We start from the raw sequence: 25,923 nt of genomic DNA on the forward strand, positions 1-25,923 counted from the left end.
CCGTTTTCGTCTTTTTTAGTTATTTTTTAATATTTTTTACTGAAACGGTTATCAAATTTTCGATATGATTTGCCTCATTTTTATGCTCTTATCTCCTTTGCCCTCTCCCTCTTTGGGTCTTTGCCCCACCCTCACTTTTCCTCCACCCTACTCTCTCTCTCTCTCCCTCCCTTTCTCTCTCTTTCTCTCTGTCTCTCTCTCGCTCTCATGGGCAGTCAGTGAAAGGGGAGCAGGAAGGCGGAGCAGTGACGGGCTTTTTCTTTCTGGGACAGGTGCCAATTTTAGACAAAAGACAACAAAAAGCAATAAAAAAGTATGGCGTAGCTCCTACTCGATTTGAGCATAACTTGTTGTAAATAGTGCTTGTTAGAAGTGTATTGGTAGCATGTGTAACACTTTTCCTCTTGCAGGAGTTGTGCTGAGATCCTGAAAGCTGTCTCTCTCTCTCTCATTTCGCCTCCTTCCTCCCGTGAAGGCATTTGAGTTTGGAGCGGGGAGCAGAGGGAGGGGCGGCTGGAGATAGGAAGGGGCAGTGGTAGGTGGAGCTTAGTCTTCTCTGCTCCCGGTTGGCTCTTCTGCATTATTCATATGCCCGGGCCATTGCTGCGATCTGACTGGCTGCCTGGCCTAGCATTCAGTCGACATTCAGTGGCTGTGTTTGCTAACATTCCTCATTCAAAGCCTTGTTAACTGCCAGACGGGAGGAACACGCGACTCCATGGGAAACCCACATGGCCTCCCCATTGTGGCGGGCCCTGACAGCAGAGGAGTGAGAGCAGCAGTTTTTAAATGTTAGAAAGCAGTTAGCAGGACTTGTGCGTGTTAGTGGAGGCTCTGGAAACTCTACTGGACTAAAGGTGGGCAGATTGACAGGGGGGAGATCCAGACAGCGGGGCAGACAGGCAGACGGGAGGCTGGCACTCTGCGACTCTCTGAATGGGGCTCTGCGCGCTGTGCCCGCCTACTCCTTGCAGGGAGTGCAGAGCTGTGTGACTGAATCCAAGCTCCTCTCTGCCCTTCTCCACACAGAACCTCCGGACAAACTGTGCTGCGAAGGGATCCCGGACAATAACCCGAGAAAGAGACTTCGCCGCTTAACCCGAGCGGACCGCCACTGCCCCTGTGCGCGCCCGCCGCCCTGACCTCTTCACGGGTAAGTCCTAGCTCTATGTGGGTGTGGAGTTCTGTCCATGTGTCTCCGAAAAGCTAGTAGGCAAGTCCTGCAGCTCAAATCACAAAATGTTGAAAAGAAGGAGATTCTCTGGACTAGTTCAGGTCTTTTAACAGTGTTCGGACGTTATCCACTCCTGGACTTGTACGTTGGTTGCTAAAGGACTAGCCACAGACTGGAGCATTAACTATCAGGCAAATCCGAGGGAAACGTGGCACTGCTTTCAAGTCCAAACAAACCGGGCTCATCTCTCCCCTGGTGTCCCTTTAGCTGTAGTTTTACCTTGTTTGGCCTTTCTGTGTGAAAAGCAGCTTTAGAGGAGCAGTGCAGGTCTGAGCTGCAGATGGGCTGAGGGCCAGACTAGGCCTGTATGAGGCCGAGCCCCTCCACCACTCTGTCTCTGCCTCTAAAGCTCCAATGTCTCTCCGTTCAGCATCAGACTTTTTACTATTCTTTACAACTCAGTTTTATATTTTCAGAATGTGAACTTTTAGGGAAAATGTAATGTCTAAAATGTGTCCGCAGTGACACGTGGCTGCATCAAACTTACATGAGGAGAGAATCATTACGATCATACTCATTTCTAGCGAGCTATAAATGCAAAATGCATAATATTGGTTTTAAAAGTCTGTGAACATGCATAAACATGACTATGACTTTAAGGCATACAGCGGCATGCATTTCCCTGTTTCTTTATTTGGTGGTAGCTAAGCTTAAGCGCACAGAAAAGAAGTTGTTTGTCATTTTCTATGATAATAACGATGGTAATGTTTAATCATGTGTATTTACGCAAACAATTTTATAAAGATCACAAACAGCACCATCGCCGTTCATTTACAAACCCATGTTTTGTGCAGATTTAAGTCTTAAATGACCACAATTACAGCTCGTAACAATAGTTAAATTGTACCCGCGGGTATAAATACAGTTACCTTATCCGAATTCTTAGCTGGTTTTTGTTGCCCTGTGTGAGGACACCCTGCGCTCGTCAGTATCGACTTTGGCCAATAGGTAGGAGTGGAGCTGTGTGACTCATCAGTGATAGCTACAGACGGTCCTCCTACGTTCTGCGCTTCAGGCCTGTTCAGACGCCATTGGTGCAGAGCCCTGAAGGAAACCCTCTCTCCCACGCCTCGGCTCGGACCCTCAGACCCCAGCCCTTCACAGGGTGTAAATACGTCAGCATTCAAAAAACTGCACGTCACTGTAAAACACCAATCAGCGCACACTGCAGCAAAATAATCAGACTAATTATCCACCATAGAAAATCCGGGGGCTCGGTTCAGCCATTTTTGTAAACAGGCGATTCTCTATATTTTCCTCTCTTTTTTCACCAATCTGTTTTAACGAATGTTAAACGGCTTTAATTAATGTACTTACTTTTTGATAAGAAAAAAGTTTATTTTTAATGCTATCTAATTTTACAAAATTTTACTTAAGCACTATATACAAAAAAATTAATGCAACTGCATATCCTGCTAATTATTTAATTAATTTTAATTAAATTTATTATGGGTTTCTTCATTGCTTGACCTCGCTATTCAAATGAATACAAACCTGTTGCTTTGACAAAACAAAAAAACAGTGCGCATTAAACATTTTTACTTAACAGCCTTAGAAGAAAAAAGAATGATACTTAAAAAGTTTAAAACAAAACTTAAATCAGCCTCTGTATGGTTTCATATGAGTGGAGGCACAGGAACTGGCTGGGACACATCTGATGGGTGAACCCCACAAAGAGCCCTGGTCTCTGATGAATGGGGTTCCCACGCCACTGAGCGCGCTCAGTGTTCACTCTGTAGACTCCAGAGTCCGAGCAGCACAGGTGCAGGTCAGGCCATCGACGCACACGCCTTCGCCAACTTTAGAGCACCTCGGCAATAAAAAAATCATATCTGTGGCGCCGTGTCAAGTTTAGGCACCTTTAAGACTTTTTTATCTAGTTTCTCACTTAACTCTCATACTTTAAACTACTTTATCTATTACTGAATAGTTCTCCAAAAATGCAATCAAGTTGAGAGACAAAACTGAAAGTGAATCTGGTGCTTGTGGTTTCCTGACCTCTCAGTTTCAGCTCTGCTCACCTACAGAACGTGTGTGTGTGTGTGTGTGTTTGTGTGTGTCGAGGTTTGAGTGTGTGCACTCATGCATGTTTATGCAAATTAATAATTCTTTGAAGAAGAAAGTTTGCTTTTCTTAATTATCAGTTCATCTTTTTAAATTTATTAAACATTATAATAATGCATTGCAAGTATTTGTTGCACACACACACTTATACACACACACACTCACACACACACACTTACACACACTTACACACTATGGTTTAAATACGTTGATGCTTTTTAAAATTATTTTATTATTTGTTCTATCGTTAACATTTACAAACGTTTTTTTGCTCCATTAATTTTAATAAATCGAGAACATATTTGTTTCGATTTCACCTTTAGTTCAAATGGAATACACCACCTACAATATTTTTTTACACAGCATGCACAGTAATAAAAATTATAAATACAAACCACATAAATTAAATATATTTTTGTCATTATAAAAAATGAAACTATTAATTCATATTTTATTGTAAATTAAATTATTGTATAAGTTGTTTTTTTTTCTGTACCATAAATACGACAGTCCCTGCTTAATGTATAGAAAGTCAACCGATCTTGAACGGAGTACACTTAAAATCCTGCAGATATCTTCCATATATTTGAGATTCCCTGACGTGCTGTGGCCCTGTGCTCTATGGCCAGTGTGTGGTGGTAACACAGTTCTATCTAAATGTGGACCTGTGATCTCTTCCACATCTGCTCCATGGGCCTTAATGATACACTCTGGAGCTGTTTGGCAAGTTTACTGGACACTGCTCTGACTCCCAGAACTCAACTCTGTGGAAGTGTGTGCAGTCAGTCGCCTATACACTCTTTCCAATTTAATAATAGTTTTTTTTTCTTTTACTTTCAGGAAACATCGTTATTTTGCTGCATTTATGTCACGGTAGGTGTGATTTTTTTAATCTATGTTTTGCGTTGCATTGTTTTTACTAGTTTAGATAGATAAACCAACATTCAAATAGAAATTCAAGTTCAGGTTTGAGTTCAAGTGACCTTTTTTTTTTTTTTTAAGTAGAATTCGTTTGCAGTTAGAGTTGACTTCCTTACACAAATTACACAAACGATATTTTCAGACATAAAAATTCAAATTATTATAAACATTAAATCATAATTCATAAGGTATTGTTTCTGTTAATACGTTAAATCTTGAGTAATGTTGCCTTTTACAATTAAAAATCAAACAATTTAAATACATAGACCGTAATGCTTTGCTCTAATTCACTGCACCCATGTGAAAAAATGCCGTAATTAAATGTTTTTATTAACGATAATTATGAAAATAAATAGATAATAAATAAATATTGTTTTGAAAATATGCACAATTTGAATATTGGTGAGTTTCAAAGTGTGTGGCCACAATCAACACACCCAATATTTTATTATGCAAAACTTGCGTAAACACACACACGCACATACACACACACGTACACACACACACGTACACACACACACACGTACACACACGCACATACACACACACTGTACTCGCTGTAGCATTAGTGGATCATCAAAACCCAACTTCGGCCAAAATGTTGTCTTATATTTATCTGTGTATACGTTTATTTGAGCAGGGACAATACATATTACAAGATTAGTAAAAAGTTACGAAAGTTAGAAGTGAAACCCTGATGAAACTTTCTGGTTCGTAGTGAAACTTTGGCTTTGAAAATCTAAGAAAGTCCAGTTGTTTTCGTTTAATTCGCTGATAAAAGTTAGAAGTCCACTTAAAAGCAGATTAATGGATGAAAATACAAACCACACACACACATAGATTTGTACTCAACAATGTAAGACAGCAACAATGACACGAGACAAGCACAACTAGTATATATTTAAATCTGTACGTTTAGGCTGTAGTCCCTCTGATAATCTGCTCAAACTAAATTAGCGGGAAAAGGAAAGCAAAGCCAGGAGCCTAAAGGTCAAATGAAGATTAGAGGGAAACAGTACACGACGTCTCACCGGCTGGCACCCGCACACTACAAAGCCCTCATTGTCCCATTTGAGCTGCGCGCCCCTGACACCTGTTGGTTGGTTTAGTGAACTGCAGCCAAGGCTCTGCTCAGAGGGATAGAGAGAGGTTTAAAGTGGTATTAAGGCACTTTTTTAAACCTTGAATGATAGAGATTGACATTGTTTATTGGTGTTAAGCAAGAAAAAGTCATTTGGTTGGGTTATACTTTCTAATAACTACACTTTAATTAGCCTTAATAAAGCATTAATAAAGTAGGCTTACTAAATGGTTAAGGGTTAAGAGTGAGTGTCAGGACCTTAATTAAGAAGTTACTTTACCAAAATATTCTTCATAAACAATTTGTTCATTATAAATTAAATCTGTTCAATCTTAGAGCTAGTATAGTGCAGTGTGTAAAAACGTGGTTGAAATAAACTGATAAATCATAATAATAAACTAATAATAATAATAATACATAAGTTTTATATAGCGCTTTTCACGGTAATACAAAGACGCTTCACAATAAAATAACACTAAAACAAACAGGACAGACAAAACAGTAATGAGGAGCAGTCATGTGTGGAGGCTGTAAGCTATGAAGAAAAGGTGTGTTTTGAGGAGTTACACGGAAACAATGTTGGTTTATTTTATTATGTTTAAAATTTCATGAATCATTTATGAATGTGTGTTGATAAAAAATCGAAAAATAGAATAGTAGTATCAATGTCTGAGATTCAAAAGAAGCCTAACTTTTAAAAATAGTGGCAAAGTTTTAAAAGGTAAAAATAAACACACTGACAATTAAAAATGCATTTCTGTACTATACTAGTTCTATTGCTGGTAATAAAAAATAAATAAAAAAAAACATTGTAAAACTTCTCAGAAAAAGTCAAATTTCCACCGTTTGATATTTAATAAAGGTTGATTTGTAGTAAGGAAGGAGAAGCCCAAGGTTTTGCTATTTCGGATGCAGAGGAGATCAGCAGACTTGCACGCAACCACCGTCACAATTTTGTCTTTTCGTGTCACGAGTTGTTTGAACTTTCTTACATCATTACTGGAAAAGTTCGCTATTACATAAAAATCAAATGTTAACCGGCAAAAAACATGGAGGTAGTTAACTTATTTCAGTTTTTATAGTTTTTCCCCTGTGCTGCAGAGACACAGGTTTGACTTCAAAGCCCGGCTTGGGTAATTTCACATCATTTTAGGAACAACTCGTGACAGTTTTACAGTTTGCATTGCTGCATGTGTCCAAATGTTTATGTAATCATGGCATTCAAAAGCGCATAGCTCCAGGGCATTCACCGTAAAGACCCTTATTAGTTCATACTGTCTCCGTATTGCATTTGACCACGTGGTTTTATAGTGGTTTTGATCTGTCTTAAGGAATAGAATATGTTTAAATGTAATATCATACTACAAAAAGCCATACGTGAAGAAAGTGTACATCAAAGAAAAAATATAAGATGAAATTTATTGATCCACAGAGGAAATCTCAAATCAGAAATGCAGCTGTTTATAGCAAGCAAAACGCATAATTTTTAATAATAATAAAAGGGAAAAATATGTTAAAGTACGGATTTAGTAGCTTTGAAGTTGTTTTAATAAGACAAAATCAAATCAAATCAAATGGAAAACCATCAATCAATAGAGGAAATAATCATGGTGTTAATCAAAATGTTGTGTTATTACCTGGCTTTAAAATGTAGCTTTGCACCAATATACAAATAGTGTAATATTCCAAAAATATAGATAGCAATTCCTGGTTTTTAAGAAGAAAAAATCCCTTAGTGATACATTTTTAAAAATTAAACTAAATAATGGGGGTGGGGGGTTCAAAATATTGCTTATAACAAGAAAATAAATGAATGTAAAGTCTGAAATTTAAACACCTACACTTAATATTAAAATTTAGCCTTTATTGCACACTGTACAGAATTAAACAGTGTCAATTAGAGATCAGTTATGCTTTTTTTTTTTTTTTTTTTTTTTTTAATAGTTATTTAGTTAAAATTTTTATTGAAACTCGAAAAATCTCCATTGTAAAAATCCACTTCACTGAACCTGTAAACCGAGCCAGCTTATCCAGCCCAGCTTTAGCGCACATTAGCTGTGTAAGGACAGCCGCCCTACAAAGCAGGGTCACGGTGCTCTGCTGTGTACCTTTACAGTCTTGGACTTGAAGTAGCCAGAGGAGAGATTTGTGTGGCATTTATGGGATAACCAGACTGTAGTAAAACAACCACAAACCAGTATATGCGTGTGTCAAGGGCCTATAGCTGAGTGAAGGGAGTTTTATGGATATAGACCCCACCTGGCCTCCCCCGTAAGTGCAGTGCAGCCCCAAGCGAAACCACAGTAACCACAAACTCCTCTGTCCTAAATCCTCAATGTGTCCTCCTAACAGACTTTAAAGGGCCCATATTACATTATTTTCTGATTTATGTTATAATGTTGTTTCCTCATCAAAAACCTGAACAGACTTGGAGTTTTGTTCCATTCACACATGTCTACCACACAAATCTTGAGTATTTAGGTATTTATTTCTTCTCTGAAACTGAAAACACTCTGTTCCACCCTGTCATGTGGTGATATACAGTATACCTCGATACATAGGCCATGATACGATACATATCTCGATACAGTGAGCTTATAATTCAATACGATTTGATATATTTCAAATTGATTCAATACGGTTCAGTAAAAAATAAAGGCTAAATCATGGTTGTGATACTTTGTGAAACCACTTTTGGTGTAAATTTAATATGAAACACCCATTTTAATCATCAAAACTGTGAAAATGTCAAATGTGTTGCATACATGAGTTTCCTTTGTCTAAACAAGTAACAAAATTGTAGCTGTAACAAAATAATTTAGTAAAATGTACCCAAAAAAAAACTCTTACCGATATATATCGATACAGCAGCCCAAAATATCGATTATGTATCATCACATTAAACGATACAATATATTGATATTTCAATATTTTTGTGCAGGAAATGCTCCACTGTGTTTTTAAATTCCATACACCTTCACTAGAATCATTTGGATAATTTCAGTCCAGGAAAAAACTATCTCTACTGAACAAAAGGTAAAAGGTATCTTTAAACTTGAAAACTACCACTACATGACATCAAAAGGTGGAACAGAGCATTTTGCAGTTTGGAGATGTAGACAGATCAATGAACCAGGTTACTCAAACATGTGTGAATGAAACAAAACATAATACTTGATCATTCAAATGACTTAAAGCTCACAAGAGTCAATTTTGTGTAATATAGGTCCTTTAAAGAACAAAATTACTGGTTTTCAAATTACATCACAACATGACCACTTTATTTTCATAATCGGTAATACAAAAATCAGCTGTTTGCCAGTATGATCTATGGCTATCCATCAGAGGGGCCGACAGCTACATGACGCTTTGTTGTGATGAAGGTTATGGTGACATCCTGTAATGGGGCACGTGGTAATTGGCTCCTAATACTTCTTTGGACACTACAGTTTTCATTTGTAAGTATGTTTACATCAATATTGCAATAAAATGTCCAAAATATAACATCATGATCTACAGATGTCAGAGATTATAACTATAAAGCAGACACAAGGACAGTACATTTTCTTTAATACAGATGGGGCCCAGCTAAAATGAATAAAATGCAGATTTTTTAAGTAATATGCTGAGTTATTGGCTCTTGTTCACTGATAGAAATGGTCAGGTTCAACATTTGCGAATTTTTCTTATGTATTTCTTACGAATACCGTGTAATCTATACGGAAAACTGGCTCTGAAACTGAAAAACTTGCTCTGAAACTGAAAAACTGGCTCTGAAACTGAAAATATTTAGATGTAGACTGTGATAAGATTGAAGACCACTGATACACTAACCCTTAAGCAGGATAACTCTGTTAAACTCTTTGAAATTAACTATATTGCAACTGTAATGAGCTGAAATTTGTAAAATAACACTTATATTTCAGTAGTTATTATAGGGCTGTGCAATTAATCAAATCCTAATCAATCGAGATTCTGTAATTGCTAATGATAATGAAAAGCTTGGTGCAGTTTAATAGAGAGGTTCACAGCCAGTCTTCAATAAAAGCAAGTATTTGAAGCTCAGACTGTGGAGGAAGAAATTTTAATCTGTTATTTAGCATATAAAGAACAGAACACAGGTTTCTGAGGCTGTTTCAATATTATAATCTATTGTTTATGTTTTCTTCAGTATTACATTGCACTTAAAAATTTGGGGCCGGCCTAGTTTATTTATTTATTTTGTCATGTCAGCCAGTCTTAACTGTTTACTATCTATAATTACTTCATTAGTATATGCTATGCTTTCTACTAGTACAGATAAAAATACTCACCAGTGTTTTTCCATTAATACAGATTGGGGGCTCTCCACAGTATCAAATCAAACAGAAAATGCACATCAAGTTTCTTATAGAGGTGCAAATACAAGGAACAGCCATTAAAAAAGTGAAAAAATGCATAGCAGACTCTGATGGCCGATGTCCAAAAGCTTTAAAAAAAAAAAAAATAATAATAATTTTTTGGCAAAAACCCTTTGTCAGATAATTTTTCTTGCTTTCGACCACAGATCAAATATTTATCCATAAGATAAAATTTTCTTCGATAGTCTAAAAACAACCTGGACTATACATTGGCATCATCAAATCACACTTTTTTGCCCATTGTCTTATCATTTATCAATTAGCTATACTGGGCAAAAAAGACATTAATACGAGATATAGATAATAAATGTCATTTTGAATCCACAAATTATAAATAAAATTAAATAATTAAAATCTTGTGCCACCACATATATATTACACTATACCTATATTGCACTATTAGTCAAGAAAACAGTAATTATTGTGACATTCCTTTCTCCTCTGTCCCAATCTGGAACCTCCTCACAACAGCAACTTTAGTGACTCCTAAAACCTACACTTATAATATTTTAATGAACGCTAATGCCAGACAGATTTATATGAACATTAGACAACTAGAAGACAACTTTTCCTGAATATTTTAGAATGTTCTGCATCTATATCAGAAGTAGCTTAAGACCACGTAAAGAAAGTATGGTTGTGTATTCAACACACACAAAATTAAATTAAACTCAATTAAATTAGTGTTTAAATTGAATTAGTCTTTTGCCTTAAAATGATTGTGGTATTGCAATAGGTAAGTCTCTAATGTCAAAAATAGCCTGAAATATTAGTATTTTGACAAGACTATCTTACATACATGTATATTTTAATATCTTTTCATGGTGTATGATTTATTTATTACCACCTTATCCAATACAATATTCATTTTGGGCAGCACCGTCCTCTGTTTTTAAGTGAGTTTGACTTTTTGACCCCCGCAGTAACAGCAGCTCTTTCTAAACCCACTGAGGCAAACAGGAAGTGAACACATACACACTCTGTAAATAAAACATTGTGCTGCTGGTTAAATGTGCTTTTCACTTGAGAGTGATGCTAAAAAAAAACTTTTTCTTGTGGATGTTTTAGTGAAAAAGTTGAGGTGCCAGGTGTATGCGATGTGTATGTGCCGACAAAATGGCTCAAAATTATTTTCTTGGTATTACTGTTGTGATCTTTATTTGTTTATCATATTATTATTTAAAATTTTTGATAAAGGTCTGTTTTTGTTTTGTGCTTGCATTGTTTTGGTAAGGAATTGTAGTAGCATTAAAACATTTGTGAATGATTTTTTCAGTTTTTTTAATCATAGCATTTTATGTAGTATGCATTTATAGTGTAATTTGGATTTAATACTTGTGCCGTTAATTACCAATAGTGAACTGATGCTTAATAGTATTCTAATCAAATTTAGTTTAATAAAAAATGTAATGTGTATTTTTTTTTTTTCCATTAAACATGTAAATTTACCATTACATTATTAGTTACAGTGTGAATATTTGCATGCCTGTGTATTCAGTTTTTCTCCTGCACAGACTCGACTTCAGTCTGTCACCAGAGCGCCACCTGCAGGAGGTGAGCGGTCCTTTGGGGTGAGGTAGTAGGTTGTATAGTTTTAGGGTAATTCCCAGTTTGTAAGATGACTATACAACTTACTGTCTTTCCTGAAGCGATTAGAAAAGCATCGCTACCTCCACCTCCGAGCTCCCATCTCCACCGTTTTTGTATTGTCTTTAGTTAAATATATGTGTGTCATCTTTGTATTTGTAGTTAAGTGCATATTTTTACTGTTTGTAAAATTAATTATATTGTTTTACCTTGTTTTATTATATATATTTACCATATATTTGTTCTAGGATTGTCACATTGTACTTTAAATTGTCTCTGTAAACTCCTACCTGTGCACACTCTTATTTATTATCATATATATTTATTTTTTTATAACACTGTGTAACTTTTTTGGTGAAAGGGAACACCACCTGCTTGTGTCCATGGATGAATGTTATTGTAACACTTGGAATGTTCCACAGTATGGCATTCAACTTTTCTATCATTTATTTACTCAATTACAGGTGTTTTTATTGTGCAAAAATACCCTGAAAAACTTGCATTCTTACTGTGAGGGTGCTCGCCACTCCACAGATCTCACTTGCCTTGATCTAGTGCTGGTGCCTCCTCTCAATTTAATTTCTCTCCAGCGACTAGGTCAGGAATCAGAATACACTAGACAGTTCGCTAAAACCCTGGAAGTGCAAGTTCAGGCAGCAGCCAATCAGCGAAGAGCCATACATTTTCTGTTGGCAATGATTCCAGAGATCGAGAATTTAAAGCCAGAACAAAAACAATGTTTGGTGAATTTTATCAAGGGGAAAGACATTATTGCCCTTTTGGGAAAAGCTTAATAATGTACCAGTTAACCCCGTTAGCGGTGCATTACATATGTCATGACCAGATAGCAGCGATTGGTTAAATAAAATAAAAAATTCCCCGCCTACTGTCGAGCAAACCATTTCTAATGCTGTGAAGTCAGGTTTTCACTTCGTAGAAACCGGCTGATGAATCAGGCTAGGTGATGGCACCATACTGTGGAACATTCCAGGCAAAGCAATAACATCTCCATGGAGACCAGCATGTGACATTGAAATGAGTGGGTACATTTTCTAGCATCTGGCCAGTAAAAATCAGCACTAGAATAATTAGAAAACACAATAATTGGTTCTGATTATTGGTGCGTGTTTGAAATCTGATCACAAAAAACAGTCAGATAATCAATGAATTTTTTTGTGTAACTCTTGTATTTGTATTGTACAATGGATTTTAATGTAACTTTCAATTGTGCGTTCTGTAACTTTTCTGGTGGATGATCCGTCAGATGCTTTTCTCCATGGAGATGTTATTGCTTTGTCTGGAAAGTTTCACAGTATGGTATTAAACCTTTCAATCTTCGTGGAGACCAAACCAGACCAAGTTACAGGTCAGATCTGTGGAGATGCGACGCCACTCACAGTCAGAATGCCTGTTTTCTAGGCATTTTTGAGCTATAAAACCACCTGTAATTTTATAAATGTAATGTTCAGCTGCTTGATGTTGTACTGTGGAACATTCCAGGTAGAGCAATGACATAGACGTAGAAACAAGAAAGTGACAGACCCCCAACCAAAAGTTACATAGTGCACCTTCAACATGTTCTCTAATTTTTGCCTCTTTTTCGTCATCATATACTTGGAATAACTTCACATATCATATTAACATTTTGTCCTTTTTGTCCCGTACACAGTTGTGGGATCAGACAGTCTCCGTCCCAGGTCCCTGCTGTGACCTGGGTGACTTATGATGTTCGTACAGGGTGAGGTAGTAGGTTGTGTGGTTTCAGGGTTGTGATTTTGCCCCATCAGGAGATAACTATACAACCTACTGCCTTCCCTGGAGGGCAGCAATACATCACAGGAGCTCACTCATTCGCCCCGTGACAGAAAGAAAAGAAAAGAAAAAAAAGGTGCTGTTTCAGTAACAAAGAGGGGGATTTGAATACAAGTCTCTGTTATACTGTTCAACTGCATAGCAACAGCTGCAGTAATCAAGGTACTGGTTTGTAATTGGTTGCTTTTTTATTATGTAAATGTTTAAAGTATAAAACATTTAAATACAGAACAAAAATAGAGAGGATTCAAAAAAACCAACAAGTCAAAAGCTACAATTTCAGTTGAGTGCAAGTGTTTTATTGCTGTTAACCTGCATAGCAACAGCTGCACTATTCGAGGAACTGGTTTGTAATTGGTTAGTTTTTATATTTCATTTTTTTTACTATGTATATTTTTAGAATGTGTATTAAAAAATAAAATACAAAGCATAAACATAGAGGATTCAAAAGACAGACAACTCAAAAGTTACAATTTCCTCTAAGTCAGTGTTTTACTGCTGCCAGTATTCAGCTGCATAGCAACAGCTGCAGCATTTGAGGTACTGATTTGTGATTGGTTACTTTTTTATTATTTAAAATTTATTATTTATTATTATAATTTTTTTTTTTTTTTTTTTTTTTTTAAGATTGTATGTCATAAAATATAATACAAAACATAAATAGTCAGGATTCAAAAGAAAAACGACTCAAAAGCTACAACTACAGCTGAGTAAAAGAGTTTTACGGTTGCTGCTCGACTGCGTAGCAACAGCAGTTAGTGGTTTGTAATTGGTTATTTATTTGGAGTTGCTAGGGGTTACTCACATTGAAACTGTCAAAAATATCTGTCTTTTATTGTTTTGTTTTTTTCAATTTCAATAAAGATAAACTGAAAATATATTGTACCTATTCTTTATTCAAGCATATTAAGCTATAAAATATGTTTTTTTTAATAATCAATAAAACAAGACGTACGTGCCCTTTTCCACGTGGACTAACAAATGGACTCAGTTAACTTATTTTCATTGTTTGATGTTCGTGATTGATGATTCACGTGCAGTGTCTGGACAGTGATAAATTAAATTCATAAATCTTGTTGCTATTGTTCACTTTATGGACTCAGTAAGGTTCGTGTTAGCTATATTAAAATAGGTAAATTTGTAATAAATGGGAGCTGAATGGAAAATGAATATGATCTCATTCATAATTCTATAGTTTCAACATTAGTAACATGTATAAACAGCTCATACAGCACACGTTTGGGATTAGAATTATAGATTATATTATACATAATATTTTTTGCATTGTAAACTCGTCGGGAAATATGTTTTTTATTGCAGGATGAACGAACACCCCGGCCCGTAGCTCACTAAAGGTTCGCAGAGAAACAGTAGAGGGCGACAGACGTCAAATGGTGCACAACTTACTACGTACTACAACCACAACTACAGCAGGATGCAAAGCTAAACATGAGTATAAACTTTGAGAATACTGGAAAATAACATGAACGACTATAATTTCCAAAAGCATTCAATATTACAGTTTAGAGTTACAGTCTGCGTGCCACATGATCCATCATACAACATAGGCAACTCCAACTGGTGTCTATTTATGGATTATCTGTTTTAAAATATTTCTTCAATAACCTGCGTGTTTGACTATTTGTTCCATCTGCTCGTTAACAACCAATCAGATGTGGCACCATTTTTTACGCACGCTCATCTCAAGACCTGCGCGCGTCACAAGATTCCTTCCCCCAACCCACCACTAAAACATTTTTTTTTCCAGCTTTGCGATGCCAGAAGAGCTTGGCCTCTTCATTGGTTTGAGCCATAGGTGTGTCGGCCCATAGGGGACTTGTGTGTGGAGTGACGCCCGGCATGTCTCCGTGCGTCCTGACGCTACTTCCTGCTGCTGCGAGGACGTTTGCCTTTCCTTTTTTTGCATTTGCGAGCGCGGCAGTGGTAGTGGACTAGAAGGGGGTGGCTGTCAAAACGTCCCGGGACACAACATAGAACCACGCGGACGGGGCGAGCATACCCGGTACTCTCAGCACCCCTGGACATGGTTCGGATCGTGCACTCAGAGGTACGCAAATAAAACTTAACTTCCACTGTCTCGTAAAACTGCGATTTTACTCCTAGTAGTTTTATAGATTTCATTATTTTGCTCGATAGGCTATTATAGTTTAGATATTGAGTATTAAAATCAATTCACTTTTAAAATTAAGCATATTTAAAACTCTATTTTGGATAAACTTGTTTTTCCAGTGAAGTGGGACGTGTCATCCACATTATGCTCTAGTAACTTGAATATAGTCATTGTGGTGCACGGAAAGTTTTAGCTGTCATCAGTTCACACCTACTTAAATATTATGAAAGAAGTATACCATAACTAGTCATACTTTATCTAGAAATGAATGCAGCTGGCAAGAATGTGGAATCTGCACGCTCGCTTTGTCCAGTTTGGTCACCGTCACAACTTGACCTTGGAGTTGGTTCTTGAAACAGAAACAGCTGAGGACGATTATTCAGATGAAAAAAATAAATAAGATATTATTGATACAAAGCTTAAAGGTGCAACTTTTTGTGGTGGAGGGTCTGTCAAATGCTTTTGTCCATGGAGATGTTGTTGCTTTGTCTGGAATGTTTCACAGTATGGTATTAAACCTTTCTATCTTTATAGAGACCAAACCAGACCAAATTACAGGTTACATCTATGGAGAGGCACCCCACTCACAGTCAGAATGTCTGTTTTTCTAAGTATTTTTGAGCTATAAAACCACGTGTAATTTAATTCATGTATCCATAGAAACAAGCAGGTGATGGACCCCCAACCAAAAAGTAAACTCTACTTGTATGAACTTTTAACCATGTAATTACCAGCGTTTTATCTCAACATTTGTTTGCTCAAAGTTGTATTGTGATTGATTCATGCACGTATGAGTAATGTGGCCTTTATCTTTATTGCTTAGTCTGTTTTCACCTTCCCCCTATCTCCACCCACTTCTGTGTACCTACTTGTTATTGCTAAGTTTCAGAAGCCCTCACAACCTTCTATAGGCCAAGAATATTTAATACAAAGTAAAATTAATAGAGTTAAAATGCAGATTTCTGTCGCAATACAGTGAGTTCTTGGATCTCATCACTAATAGAAATGTTCAGGTTCAGTTTACCTCTTAGATATTTAATAGGAAAGTATAATGTTATCAGTAGAAAAATCTGTATCCTAATATTGCCCTTGTCTAGGCGTATGAGATCATCACATTCTTGAATATTCAGATTTGGGTCATGTAAGGTTCAAAAATATCAGAGAGACCTTTTCTTTTTTTCTTTTTTTTTCTTTTTTCCAACAATAAAAACACTTGTATTAAAATCTTGTGGTTTAATGCCACTGTGAAGATACAGGATTTTCTGTTCTGCATTTTTGAACAAGAAGTCACTGGACATGTTTCTATTATAAAAGGTTCACTGTGTAACTTTTTGGTTGGGGGTCTGTCACCTGCTGGTTTCTATGGATATGTCTCTGCCTGGAATGTTCCACAATATTACATTAAACAGCTTTACTTTATATTTATTCAATTACAAGTGGTTTTATAGCTCAAAAATACTTAGAAAAGTGGGTGAGTGGGGTCGCCTCTCCACAGATCTGACCTGTAACTTGGTCTGGTTTCATCACTGTGAAGATAGAAAGGTTTAATGCCATACTGTGAAACATCCAAGACAAAGCAAAAACATCTCCACCGCTTTTTTAGATCTATATTACAATGAACAAAACGTAAATATATGATCTATGTTGAAGTTAATAGTTAAATACCTTCTTTAACTGAGTAACGCACTGGACTTTTATGGTCATAATGTGTTTAAATAATTTGGTGGTTGCAGGAGCGGACATCTCCAGTGCTCCCCCCAGCTTCCCCTTCCCTATCATCCCAAGATAGACACTTCTATGTCTGGAATAATGACTCCACAGGGAACACAGCACAATGTCCTTTGAGGTGTGGAGGAAGAACACTGCATTCTCACTTTGCTTTGACCCAGTAAATTTGGAAGCAAATAGCTATAAACCACCGAGAGTGACAGGTGGCATATGGCTGGGTGGGTTAGAATTGTAGCCTTAAAGATGCAGTACCCAACATTTTTCTTATAAATTAACTGGAAAAGCAGATATTTGTGATAGAAAACAGCCTACCACCACACGCTGCCTTCATTTAATTATTAGTATCGATTAGTATTAATAGTCTGCAGTAATATCACGCTGGGGGTGTTCTACATGTATGGCGGAATATTCTGCGGTTGCACACAATTGCCTCAAACTACAAAATAAATTTAAACAACACATTTCAGGAGCCGGTGATCAATCTGAACTTTCATGGTCATGTTTAGGGGTTTGATTTTCAGCAAAAATGGCGTAGTAACTAACTGAAATATAATATGTAATAATGTTATTTGAGAGTCTTGTTTAACAGTAAAAATCATCTTGCCTGTTGTGGTTCCAGGTGATTCATGCTACGTTTATATGATGACGGTCTGAACAGAAGACGCAAAAGTGGCATTGCATCTTCACTTTTTATTCTGCTTTTAGACGAGCGTTTTCTGGAGGAAATCTGTGTGCATACAGTGACACAAAAGTGTGTGGAATTCGACTGGGTACACGTTATCTGGCTTGCCTGTAATGAACTCGTGCATCCAGAATTCGACAAAAGTAATTGCAGATCCTTCTCTGTTCACTAATAGCATCTCTGCATATTCTGTACTTTTGTTGGGATGCCTCCTGTAAGTTTATTAGAGCTGCCAGAGCGGCTTGAAGGTCCAACACATGGAAATGATCCGACATGTTTGTTTCTGTGTGCTGTATGTACGCGATATGAGCAGATCTGACCAGAGTTTTGTGTCTTGGGCAGTGTAGACGGAAATGCTACAGAGTGTATTCACTCTTTCCACTCTGGAGGATGTTTCAGATTTTTGTGTTTTTAAGCCCCAAAGACGCCGTCACCGTCTAAACGAAAGGCACTTCCGATAAAATATTTTGTCATTTATACCTGCAAGCATTCTCTTGTAAACAGGCCCTCAGTTTCTTATGGTCAAATTGTGTTGAAGTAAAACTCAGATTATAACAAAGCCTCAGACAGAGCAGTGCCAAAAGTTACCATCAAACCCCCAGGGAATGTTAAAATCAAATATCAGTATGATGCTTTGGGATTAGAAATGATTGACTGAGCAAGGCGTCATCGAGCCTGCTTCACTTTTCTCTCTGAGCAGTTCTAAAGCTGTGACCAAAGTTAATGTATGTTTGTACTAACAATGCGCCCAAGGGTTTGTGAGCGCAGCATGGTCGACAGATTTAAATACATACTTCCTCCTTTTGTGTCAAGTACCCCAGCTTTAGGATAAGCGTGAATCATATCCACATTGTTTAAATGAAATCCCCGTAACACCGGATTGAAATCTAAACATGCAGTTTGTACAAAATTAATGACGCTATAATCATAACACTATAACAAATGTTTAACAAGATCTACAATTTGATAACAATGGCTTCTAATTTATTGCACTTCAAAATTGTTGTACAGTTGTAGGGAGTATTATCTGTTACATAAGAGTGAGTTGTACAGTTGCAGGGAGTATTATCCATTACATAAGAGTGAGTTGTTGTAGAGTTGTAGGGAGCATTATTTGTTACGTAAGGGTGAGTTGTTGTACAGTTGTAGGGAGCCTTTGAAAGTCAAATGTGCTCTCAGTAGGTTTAGTTTGTACCCAGGTCTGCAGCACAGTGACTAAGTGGCTACTGTGCTTCACAGATAGAAGGTTCTGGGCTCTGTGTGGACTTTGCATGTTCTTCATGTGGCTTGGTGTGTTTCCTGCACATACTGCGGGTTCCCCCAGCCCAAAACATGCTCCATAGGTACAGTCTTCCACTGAAGGCTATGGCTGCATATCATTAAGAAGTTGCCATTACGATACATACCTCAATACACAGGCCACGATACAATACATATCTCGATATTGTGACCTTACGATTCGATGCGATATATTTCAAATCGATTCGATACAGTTCAATAAAAACATAATGGCTAAATTATGGCTGTGGTGCTACAAGTCTTTGTTAAACCACTTCTTGTACAAAATTCATATGAAACACCTCAATTATAATCTTCAAAACTGTGAAAATGTCAAATGTGTCGCATGAAAGAGTTTCATTCCACTAAACAATCAACAAAACTGTAGTGCTGTAACACAATAATTTCATAAAATATACAAAAAAAATACTCAAACCCATCAATATTTCGATATTTTTGCACACCCCTAGTGAAGGCAGTCCTGAACAAGCCTAACAACTCCATGGAGACGGATCCCCGCCGGGCATGGCTTTGCGTTGTGGCATTGAAGGATGAGTTAAATGCAGAGGGCAAATTACCCTAAGGGGACAATAAAGTGTATCATAACTCACACACCAGAGACAAAGAGGGTGAAATGTCTTGCCCAAGGACACAGCGACAGTTTGACATGTTCAGAAAATGTCTGTTTTCACCTTTCGCCTATCTTCGCCCACTTCTTTGCACCTACTTGCTATTGCTAGGTTTTGGAGGACATCACAGCTTTCTGTAGGACAATGATATTTAATTAGCTGGATTCATCAGCCGGGTTCATTTCATGGAAATCATCTGACCTCGCTGCATTAGAAGTTGTTCACTTGACAGTAGGCAGGTACTTTATTAAATTTAACCAGTCGCTGCTATTTGGTCGTGACGTATGTAATGCGCCGCTAACGGGGCTAACTGGTATATTCAACTTTTTCCAAATCCCATAGGAAGAAGGACAATAACAACTTTCCCCTTGATAAAAGTTCACCAAACATTCTCTTTATTCCGGCTTTAAATCCTCGAGCTCGGGAATCGTTGAAAACACAGTATGTATGGCTCTTCGCTGATTGGCTGGTGCCCGGACTCACACTTCTGGGGTTCTTGCAAACCACCAATAAATATCGTACAGAGAGATTTGGATATTGTTACATCTCTAATCCTGAGCCTCCCCACCATATCGTGAGCTTTCCCATGATATCGCAATAAATATCTTATCGTGAGGTTCATACTGTGACGATATCGTATCATGAGACTTGGATATCGTTACACCCCTAATATTTAATACAAATGGGAGCAGCTAAAATTGTTATTGTTAAAATGCAGATTTCTGTTGCTGTACAGTGAGTTCTTGGGTCTAGTCACCATTAATAGAAATGATCAGGTTCAGTTGACTTCTTAGATATTTAATGGGGAAGTACAATGTTTTCAATAGAAGAATCTCCAATCTAAACTAAAGTACATTTCATTTCATTGTTCTTTCTCAATATCTGACCACAAAAATCTTTAAATAGCCTACATTCCATTACGCTTTGTTACATGTTTTGGTCATAAATAAGACCTGGTGAAGCTTATCCGTACAGTTTTTTTCCGTCCTCTCTGTGGTGAAGAAATGCATCGTATGGCTGAGGGCTGTAACTTGACACACTTGTTAAACTGCTGTTAACAGTCAACAGATGTTCTTCTTGTTCCATACATGCCTTTATGTGAAAAACAACATCTCCTGCAGTCCCTCTGTTACTAATGCCTGGTGTGTGGATGAGACCGTACCCCTCTTTTGACAAAAAAGTGGATAAACAAGAGCAGATCATCTCTCCATCCCCCCCAGTCTCACCATTGTTGTTTTGATATTCTTCTGTTAGCTTCGCCTTAAAACTTTGTCAAACAATATTATATTTTTTCAGTTGTTCATGTATTTTCCTTGAAGTTTTGTTTCTGCCCCTATTTGCTAATTTGTTTGATATAAATATATTACAAGAAATGCTTTTTAGAAGGTCCTGTATTACAAAACATGGACTCACACATGTTTGAGTAACTCTTTATTATTAGTCTTTCTGTCTATGTCTCCAAAGCTCGTAATTCTCTGCTCCACCTTATGATTATAGTTTTCCTAAGTTAACAGCTCCTTTCACCTAGTCTGATTCAGCAGCTGGTTTCACCTCATGGAAACCGTCTGACCTTGCAGCTTTAAGATTTGTTCGCTCGAGGGTAGGCAGGTACTTTTTTTTATTTAACCAATCACTGCTTTTTGGTTGTGACATATGTAATGTGCCAAATCCCATAGGAAGAATGGCAACAGCATTAATAATTCACCAAACATTCTCTTTGTTCCAACTTTAAATCCTTGATCTTGGGAATCGTTGCCAGCACAGAATGTCTGTCTTCGTCTACATCCATCTCGACCGCTTTGTTTACTGTTGTGCTGTACCACAAAAGGGACCCAGACAGGCGCTTGAGTTTGATGTCATGGTTTCACAGCTCTTCGCTGATTGGCCAGTGTGCGGTCTACAACTTCCAGGGTTCTGGCAAACCGTTTAGTGTATTCCGATTAATGACCTAGTCTACTGGAGAGAAATGAAATTGAGCGGAGGCACTATGTGGTGCCAGCCTGTCTACCTTTTACCTTTTGTTAAGCAGAAATAGGCAAATGCAGGTCTGAAATTATTCAAATTATTCTAGTGCAGATATATGGAGTTTAAAAACACAGTGAAACACTTCCTGTATTACCACATGACATCAAAACGTGGAACAGAGTGTATTTATAGTTTATGAGAAGAACTCTAAATGTATGGTTTGTGTGTTAATGTGTGAATGAAACAAAACACTCTGGGTATGTTTTTGAAGAGGAAACAACATTATAACATGATCAGAAAATAGCCTAATATGGGTTTTGCAGTTTTGTAAATTAATATATTCATTTAATTGTGTATTGTGAAAGGAGCAATTCTTTTTGACAAAACCAGGCCCCTCTGCACTGTCAACATCTGTCTATGACATTTTACTGATTGCAAACACAACATGGTCCACCTCTGCCAAGCTTCGCCATCTGAAAAGCTTTTCACGCTCCCAGATATGAATGTTTGTGAGTACACTGTGATGTGCCAAAGGGTTTGTGAGGGTAGGACTTACATTTAAAGGTCCTGTCTTATTAACTCTTGTGAGCTTTAAGCCATGTTATAATGCTGTTACCGCCACAAAAACATATATCAGGAGTTGCATTTTGTTTCACTCACACATGTTTGAGTAACACTGTATTATTGAAGTCATGAAGCGGTACTTGAGTTCGGAGCACCCCTTGTATTACTGGCTGACATCACAAGGTTTTCACAAGGTTTTACAGTTTGAGGAAAGAACTCAGCCTAAATATACAGGATTTCTGCGTTAAAAATGTGTGAATCTGATCAGACCCACTCACTTGACCTAGAGGCGACGCTTGCTTGTATCAATGGAGGCACTTCTCCATGGAGACACGCACATGGCAGTATGGAAAGTTACACAGTGCACCTTTAAATACCTACCAACTCTTTTCATAGTTAGAAAATACCCCTGGCAGCTTTAATGGATGGATTGGTGAATGTGATTTCAAGTTCTTTTAAATCTCATAGCATCCTGAATGATCCTTAAATGACTGATAAAATATTTGGACACCATCTTTAGATAAAAGTCCCTAACACATTTTTGACAGTAACCCACTTTTGACATATTTTTAGTTTAGAAATACTTGCTAAGTTGCCCCTATATTCATTGAAATTATCTGTTAAACTATTTTAAATTGACACATTCCTTTTTGTGAAATGTATCTGGTCAACCACAGTAACATGTGTGAATAAGCAACATGTGTGAATAAGATACAGTATCACAAACACACATTGAGCCATAGTTTATCAACGAATAGTTGAAACAGATGTTTGGAACTCCACCAACACCTCCTCCTACACATAGTTTTACGTCTAGACAAAAATATACATGACAAATTATCAGACCAAATTAATGATGGGACTTTTGGCTCCTTTGTGGGATCCATATCTTTTTGATCTATTTATATTTAATTATATGACAAGCCAGCGTGAGAACTCATTTAATGACCAACTAATGACCAAGACGAACATTTGTTTAAAAACGTTCAAACTGCCAATTAGGGGGTTTTTGTGTTGCCTGTTCTGCTTCTGTGCTGATTCTTGTGTGGGTTCAGTGTTAATCAGGATAATTGGAAAGAAACAGTTCAGTTCTTTTAAAATGAGATCCAGATTAAGGACTCACCAATCCAACTTTTTTATTTCTGGTACTGATTCTGATACTATAGCTTTAAGTATCTGTTGATATCTGATACCGATACCAGAGATACCGATATGTATTGTTTTGTCTTATTATTATTAGGGCTGGGTATCATTAAGAAGTTGCCGATACGATACAAACCTCGATACATAGACCACGGTACGATACATATCTCGATACAGTGCATATTCGATTCGATATATTTCAAATCGATTTGATACAGTTCAATAAAAAATCATGGCTGTGATACTAAAAGTCTTTGTTAAACCACTTCTTGTGCAAAGTTCATATGAAACATTAACTGTTTAATCATCAAAACAGTGAAAATGTTAAATGTGTCGCAAAAATGAGTTTCCTTCCTCGAAACAAGCAACAAAACTGTAGCACTGTAACAAAATAATTTTGTAAAATATACCAAAAAAATACTCTTGCCGATATATTGATATAATCACATTAAACTATACGATATATTGATATTTTTGTAATTATTGTAAGACAAAACTGATCCAAATGTGTTCTATAGTTTTTTAAGAGATAAATAACAGCTACATAGGTTCAAGCATTATGAAATTTTTTGGGCTGACTACGAACTCTTAATAGTCTTTTTACATCAGTTTATATGTCCATTCAGGATATCAGCTGGAGGCCGATATCCAATGCCAGTATCGTATTGATCCGGATCCAGCCGTTCACGTTAAGAAACTGTCCAAAAAAGCTGAGTCATTCACAAACATCACATCAGACCAAATGAAAGTGACGGACTGCATGCAACAGTTGAATACACCATTAGAGGGATAAAATGTACTTAGTTCTTTGTGTACTTTGCCTGGACGGGCTCCGATTAATGCACTAATAATAGATGGTTCATATTGACTCAATGGGGATAGTTCACGGAAACATGTTTCAACAAGCAGATAAAATAAACAGCCATTCTTCACATGAATTTTAGAATTGAAATGTTAGACCTAAAGTGCCCCCATTACGCTATTTTCTGATCTATGTTTTAGTGTTTCCTCATCACAAACATATCTGGAGTTGTGTTTTGTTTCATTCACACATGTTTAACACACAAACCCCGCATATTTAGGCTGAGTTCTTCTTTCAAACGGAAAACACGTGTTCCACCTTGTGATGTCATGTGGTGATACAGGAAGTGCTCCACTGTGTTTTTAAACACCGAACACCCTCACTGGAATCGTTTGAATAATTTCAGACCTGAAATTGCCAATCTGTACTGAACTAAAGGTGAAAGCAGCTTGAAAACTATTGCTTCATGACATCACAAGGTGGAACAGAGCATTTTGAGCTTTAGATGAGGTAACAACATTTCAATTTTGCATAATATAGGACCTTCCATTAATAATTACCTTATATTATTATTAGGGGTGTAACGATAGCCAAGTCTCATGATACTATATCATCACGGTATGAACCTCACGGTACAATATTTATTGTGATATCATGGGAAAGCTCACGATATGGTGGGGAGACTCATGATTAGGAATGTAACAATATCCAAATCTCTCGGTACGATATTTTCACAATATAGATCCCATGGTATGATATTATCTCAATATTTTGTGGAGGCTAACAAAACTGTGAATATGTGACTTTTTTCCTCTTAAAATGCCTTGACAAGACTTAATCCAAAGAACTAACACTTAAAAGTGCTTAGAACCCAAAACATGCTACAGGTCTCCATGAACAGTTGATAGTCAAGGTCAGTTAAATACAATCAATCAATGAATCTGTCCAGGGACTACAGGTGGAAATTAGCACTGATGCTACAACCTGATGTACAATGCATCTCTCCTGTTAAGGTAAAATGCAAAAATTGTGTGCTGTCCCTGTCTCAAATAAATAAATAAAAATAAAAATAAAATAAATAAAAACTGTTATTTCTTCTTGTAATCTACACTGAAATAGAGCAAAGGATCATGGTGTATGTAGTTCCCTTTGTCTTTTTTTAGCTATTGCTGCACCATAACCCTTAATTTAAGCAAAGAGACTTGTAATCCGATATATTGTGATGGTCCATGATATTATTGTGAGAACTTTGATGATACAATATCACGATATTTTGGTTATTGTTACACTCCTAATTATTATGCAATTATTATATGAAGTTTTATTATTCTTATGCATCCAATATTTGCATTTTCTTATTTTTTTCATTCTCCTCTCTCCTCCCAGTCTGGTGTTTGACACTCGTGAGCATGGCAGGGGACGTGTACAGCCCCCCGTCCCCCCTGGGAGAGTCCCTCCTGGGCAGCCCTCTGTGTGGAGACCTGATGGACGATCTGGCTCAAATCTCTCAGTCCATCGAAGCCAACAGTCTGGGCTTTGACTTCCCCGAGTACCAGAGTCCAGACAGCCCCACTGTGCTGGGTAAGTCATGTGACCTCTCAGTATGATGCAATGTGGGAAGTTATGTGCACTCAAGAAGATTAATGTTGGCAATGTCAGCACACAAAGAGCTTTTTATGTAATGTAATGTGTTGATTCACTAACTTAATAGGTAGCTGATTTCATTGTTTACAGATTATGAATTTATTACTTGACAATCTTTTTAGTAGTAATAGCCACTTCATCTGTTTTTTTAATATGCAAAAATAGAACAATGAGTATTTAGTGTATGGGTGATAAAAATAGAAGAGAAATCTGCATTGTAATCCTTTAAATTAGGTCATAAAAGGATATTTCTGCACT

The 25,923-nt window shown here is 37.0% G+C and overlaps 1 protein-coding gene across 3 annotated transcripts in view; it reads left to right on the plus strand.

The window, feature by feature from the left end:
* Positions 1-605: 605 nt before the first annotated feature.
* The window catches only part of pparaa (peroxisome proliferator-activated receptor alpha a), a 43,688-nt gene continuing 18,370 nt past the window's right edge, over positions 606-25,923 (plus strand). For 2 of the 3 annotated variants that reach the window (XM_020930096.2, XM_020930112.2), the window contains exons 1-2: positions 14,854-15,167; positions 25,408-25,602. In XM_020930096.2, the coding sequence (XP_020785755.1) occupies positions 25,431-25,602 (172 nt within the window). In that variant the 5' untranslated portion in view covers positions 14,854-15,167; positions 25,408-25,430. Of the gene's footprint in view, positions 1,154-4,138; positions 4,172-14,853; positions 15,168-25,407; positions 25,603-25,923 lie in introns of those variants that run through there. The other variant, XM_020930104.2, reaches the window with a different exon arrangement.

Source organism: Boleophthalmus pectinirostris, unplaced genomic scaffold, assembly GCF_026225935.1.
Source record: "Boleophthalmus pectinirostris isolate CB_2022bp ecotype Guang Dong unplaced genomic scaffold, ASM2622593v1 HiC_scaffold_18, whole genome shotgun sequence".
Lineage (NCBI taxonomy): Eukaryota > Metazoa > Chordata > Actinopteri > Gobiiformes > Gobiidae > Boleophthalmus > Boleophthalmus pectinirostris.